General features: G+C 33.0%; 1 protein-coding gene across 1 annotated transcript in view; it reads left to right on the top strand.

Annotated features, from left to right (window-relative positions):
• Positions 1–587: 587 nt before the first annotated feature.
• The window catches only part of LOC145278094 (uncharacterized), a 62,924-nt gene continuing 57,511 nt past the window's right edge, over positions 588–6,000 (top strand). Inside the window, exon 1 of the mRNA XM_080130359.1 lies at positions 588–1,310. Coding sequence (XP_079986485.1) covers positions 619–1,310 — 692 coding nt within the window. The 5' untranslated portion in view covers positions 588–618. The remainder of the gene's footprint in view (positions 1,311–6,000) is intronic.

Below are 6,000 nucleotides of genomic sequence, written 5' to 3'. Positions count from 1 at the left end.
TACAAGATTTCATATTCGAAAAATCACGTAAATTGTTCAAGTATTTTTTTTTTTAAATTACGGAAATCAAATTTTATGATGAGTGAAACGGAAGAGCTGGGAGCTGTCATGCTTTTTATAATGTGTTAAAATTCAAAGGCGAACAATTCAATTCGAACTATTGAGATAAAAAACATCTTAGTAATTGCTACAATTTACTTTGCAAATCGCTAAAAAGCATTAAAAAAATTATTTTCTATACATCAAAAACTATTTGATCAAGTTATATGATTTTTGGAATAGGACATCTTCATTTCTGTCACTACAATCATTATAAATATATTTTTGAATTTTAATAACGTGTAATTGTAAAAGTACCATTTTTTCTATCAAGCTAAGTTCTAGAAAGTCCACTCTCCCAGGTCTTACTTTCTTAGTTTCGGAAAGAATTATGAGGCGTCCTCACTGGAGAATGCCAATTCTCAACTACTGTCCAGCCTCGTGTGACATCTTTCCATGGTGGAGAGAATACCTGAATATTCATAGTCATTGAATACGGATTCTTTTTCTGAAGGGACACATTTAACATTTCGCCGTTGAGGGCAAGGGAGATAACTTAAGATAATTTAAGGAGAAAGCATGGCTGAAATGGAAGTTACGGACGCAAGGCCCGTCATCACTATAAACCCCCAACGGACAGGCAGTGATCAATATCGACTGCAACAAATGCGTTGTGAATTGATGGAAGAACTGGATGAGATCGAAACTAAATTTCTGCTCGACTTGTTGTTTTCTAAAAATATTTTTAACACCATCGAGAAGAATGAGGTCTTTTATAGAGCGAACCCCGATGATAAGTTGAGTAAACTCCTTGACATTTTAGAAAGTAAAGTCGACATTCGGGAGGATGGTGCCATTTTGGATATTGTTGTGGGTTTCTTGAAGCATCACGGAAAAGATGAGCTGGCCAAGAAATTGATAGAAGCTAATGGTATTTCTGAAAGGGTTGAAGAAGCCGAGGAAGCGTTAAGAGTAGCCGAAGGCATGGAATTGACCGATCAAATTTTAGGCGGGGTCGTCAGGAATGTGGGACCGTCGTGGGATATTGTTGCCCATCAGCTGGGCGTGAACGACATTAAGATTGCAAGCATCAAAAGTGTCATACACGAACCTTACCAACAGAAATTCAAAGTTTTCCATGCCTGGAAACAGCAGTCTGGATATCAACCCGGAAGTTTGATTGTTTTATTAAAGGCCTTTAAGGATAATGACGACCAATGTACTGTCGATTGGTCCAGGATTTCGACCTACTTGCAAAACATTAAGAACAAGTAATTCAAAGTTTTGTTTTTCTTTCTTCGGTGTTTGTATAGTACAGCCCCCATGGCTGGCAATATTGACCTGGTAAAATCTGTTAACGCAGAAAAACGACCACACAAAATTAAATACGATTTCCTGAAAACTAGAAAACGAATGATATTTGTTTTTGTAAAATTCTATTTTAGCGCTGTGGAGACAATTTTGATGCAGAACAATTGACAAAGAAGTAACTGGAAACGAAATGAATACTTCACTTCATGGTATTGACGGAGTATCTGGAGTCAGTCTCGGAAATTGCTTAAACGGTTTACGATTTGATTAGAAAAAAATATGCGAAGGGATTAGGATTCAACTATATTATTTTTTAGGAGCTTATTTTTTAAAAACCCTATTTATGCTTAGTATCGTCTGCCGTTTTACATTTTGGAGTAAATTTTGGCAGATTTGCCGGCTTGTTTGTTGTACAAGCCTCGAAGCCTATTATCACAAAAAGGAACACGTTGGGTCGACACCGGTATGTGAACCAGTAACCACGTTCTTTAACAAAAAAAAAAAAAAAAAAAGTTTTAAAATGATTAAATATGTTTTATTTTATAATTTAAGATTTTTTTTATTTATTTATTTTTTTTACACAGTGATCACCACTTATCAAGGCCCGGAAGCCACTCAGGGATAAGGGTTATTGCAAGTACATTACGTTAGTGTGGAGATTTGATGAAGTGTTTACTTAAGGGGGCGGTTCATTAGGAATTTGTTAACGTTGGACTTGAAGACATCCAAGTTGTAGTCCGGTGGGAAGCAGGCAGCCGGAACAGAGTAGTTCCACAGGCGTGCAGTTCTAAGAAAGAAGCTTTGTTCATGGAATCCACGTTTTGATTTAGGCACAGATATAGAGTGGGGGAAATTTTTCACAGTGGATTCAGCTAGACGGGTGTTTTTTGTGAAAGATTGGTGAGGGGGGACCAGAGATTGGAGTTCAGACGAGCACCTGCCATGGAAATAACGATAAAACAAGGATAAGCTCGCAACGTCTCTTCTGTGAGAGAGAGGTTGCAGGGTAGAGAAAAGGGCAAGACTGGAGTTTAGGTGGAAAAATAATCTCGAACCCTTTATCACATAAAAGGAACTAATTTCCCTAATCACCGGTACACGTTACTATGTCAATAATATAGGTATTTCAGAAGTTGTTTTTGAAAACAACTTAAAGAAGCCCAACTTTTTACTGATTTATTTTAAAATGTTTCACGATCTTTTTTTCATGATATCTTTCTTCTCTCATTTTTTACTTCTTTATTTTAAACAGAACGTTCCACGATATCTTAAGCACCTTTTTTTTTATTTTTTTTTTTTTAGCACGGTAACAAAAATACATAAGTACCGAAGGTTTTATAATTAATAAATTTAAATTTGAAATAGAGAAATAATAAATTGCAAGAGAATACGCGTGTTTAATATTAATTTGTATCGTTTATAACTACTCACGTAATTTAATAATAATCACGCGATTCAATTTTTAATTAAAAAAATATTGTTTAAACTTTAAAAAGTCTGATAATTTATTATTTCTATTTATGTATTTATCATTAAGGTACTAGTGCATAGAGTGATCCGGACGTAAATAATAACGTTATATTTAAAAAGCCATTCTTAATATGGGGAGGGGAGAGTGTTTTGTACATATTCTATACTTCAACCTTACAATTGAATAAAAAACATAAAACTTTAATTAAACTTGGAAATACGATTTAAAAAATAGCGCGGATCACTCTCTGCACTAGTACCTTCATTAAAAAAGGTTATTCATTGTGTAAAAAACAAAAACAAAAAAAAACACGGAACATATAAGACATTTAAATATGAATAGAACTTTTCATAATTGTAACCTACGAAAACCTTTTTTTTTTTTTTTTTTTTTTTGTTAAAGTTGTTTTCAAAAACAACTTCTGAAATACCAATATTATTTATATATTATTGACATAGTAACGTACCGGTGATTAGGGAAATTAGTTCCTTTTATGTGATAAAGGGTTCGAGATTATTTTTCCACCTAAACTCCACTCTTGCCCGTTGGTTAGCAAAAAAAAAAAAAAAATAAAAAAATAAAAAAAATAATGAAAAATAGTTTCAAAATGATTAAATGTGTTTTGTTTTATAATTTAAAATGCTTATTTTATAATTTAAGATTTCAAACATTGAAACAAATACGTTGGTTAACAAATAATAATAAAAAAATGCAAGATGAAGTTTTAAACTTCAGCTTGCATTCTTTCTATTTTTTATTTGTTAAACAACATGATTACATTAAAATTTAATCATAGGATTAGATTTTCAACAATCACGTAAATATAAACAAACGTTTGTTTACATTAAGCCCTACATACTGGTGTCGACCCAACGTGTCCCTTTTTTGTGAAAATAGGCTTCGAGAATCTGCCCAAAACTACTTATTTGCGGAAATTTAAATGCAACATTCGTTTTCAGTATACCCGAAAACGTAAAAATGTCATTTTATAGGAAAATGTTCAGGTGGAAACCAGGTAAAAATTTATCCATTTTTCTTCGATGCTTTCAAATTGTAAACAGCTTCGGCCATTTCTAGGACCCGCGTCTCTGGGTGTTCATTTTTTTTTTTTTTTTAATTTTTTTTTTTTAGGTATTATTTTAGATTAGGTCCACCTCCACAATTTTCTTTTAAATGACGACTTAAGGTTTTCGACTATGCTGAATACGGAAATCGCATTGAAATTTTGCAGAAATAAGTAGTTATCGAGATATAAAAAGTTGTATTATGCATTGCATTCTCTATCTGTATAAAAGCCAAGTACGTCGAAGGATGGAGTACTGCTGCCACATCTGAGCAGGAGCTGCTAAAAAGAGCCTATCCTGCCTTGACATAGTACAAAATAGGCTTCGTGGCATGCATCACGCCCTTTTCTCTTCCCTGCAACCTCGCTCCCACAGGAGAGAAGTTGTGAGCCTATCTTTGTTTTATCGTTACTACCATTGGGAGGTGCTCGTCTGAGCTCCAATCTCTGGTCCCCTTGCCAATCTTTTTTTTTTTTCTAACACATCTACTGGACCATTTTTTTTTTAATAATTTTTAGAAATTTATACTAATTTTAACATGATACGGAAGTATATAATGTTTGTTCCCCTTAAATGCGTTGGTTTAAAAGATCACCAATCTATATGAGCACAAAAAAAAAAATCTATTTTTTGTTTTCTTTTGTCCGGAACCAGAATTATAATTTTTTCAGCTGTAGTAACTTGTGATCGAATTTTACGGAGTTGGTATTGACAGCCATAAGGGTTGGTCTATTGATCTGTTAAATACCGTTTTCTTTCATTCTCATCCTATGTCTAAATCCGACTTTCCTTCCATTTTTTTATTAAAATTATGCAATGAAAAAATCAAATTTAATAAACAACTTTTACTAAATGCAAGAATATATTGTTATCGACTTGCATAGCTGACCTTGTTTTTTTTTTGTTGTTTTTTCTGTGAAAGCTGCTAAAATAATTTCATTGGACTAATTTAGAGATAAAAAAAAATCTCTTATGAAATCAATTGTTTGAAATCTTTAAGCTTAATATTTAAATATACAAGAAGAGGTACCCCGTATTACCTGGTATTAAACGTAACGTTAAATTCCTTAAAAAGATTAAATTCAACATGGTCATTCGAGCATTGTTTTTTTCTAAACAGTTCACTTCTTGTAAGTAAAAAAAAAAAAAAAAAAAAATATACTTGGGCTGAGATCGAAACCAAAACCTAAAGACATGAGTCAAGTATGATAATCATTAGGCCAATTTGACACAATCTTTACAGGATGTTTTCAAACCGACTTATACTTAACATAATGTAAACAATTGCGCATGTGCAGTCATGAAACAGCAAATAGATAAAAATCCAATGACTCCCACATACTAATTTTGCAATTTTGACCCCTTAGCAGCCCTTTTTCCACATGAAACCTGATTATAAAGTTTTCCCCATGTCTGAATACCCTATATACGAAATTTCAAGTCTAGATCAAAAATTCGTTGTGTATATAGGTTGAAAAGTGTCCTCTCACACATTCTCATATATATATATATATATATATATATATATAGGAACTAAGAAGGAAAATCATTGCATCTTTGAATAGGACTTCATGATTTATCATTGCTGCAGGCAACTGCAAACTGTTGCTTCTTTACAATTAGTTACAGTCGAAAATCATATTTCCAGTAAAAACACTGAACTCGTGGACCATACTAAAAGTATCCTCACCAAAAATTAGAAAAAAAAAAAAATGATCAATTTGAAGTTTATATTAAAATCTAGTGTCTACGCTGTGTCAGCACACACAACAGTCAAACAAAATGGCGTACACTCAACATCGTCTTACCATCAACGCTTACCCTGTGAATTCGGAGTATGGGAAATTTCCATATGCACAAACAAAATCACTGAAAAAAAAAAAAAAACAACAACAACAAAAAACTACCCTAACTAAAGGTAAGGATAATGAGTAAACATTGGATAAAATGATGGTTAAAATTATTACGAACTTGCCAGGATTCGAACCTGGAATCTTCTGATCCACGGTCAAACGTGTCACAAGTCCTGTCCGTATGCCGAAAGATGTTACTGTGACTATACAGACAGTGCTAAATTCTGTTGACATGGGCAGGTAACTTTTTTGACAATTGCAC

Source organism: Euprymna scolopes, chromosome 6, assembly GCF_053919585.1.
Source record: "Euprymna scolopes isolate OS-2025 chromosome 6, ASM5391958v1, whole genome shotgun sequence".
NCBI lineage: Eukaryota > Metazoa > Mollusca > Cephalopoda > Sepiida > Sepiolidae > Euprymna > Euprymna scolopes.
Note: the sequence above shows the minus strand (reverse complement) of the source record. Positions and strands in the feature narration are given on the sequence as shown.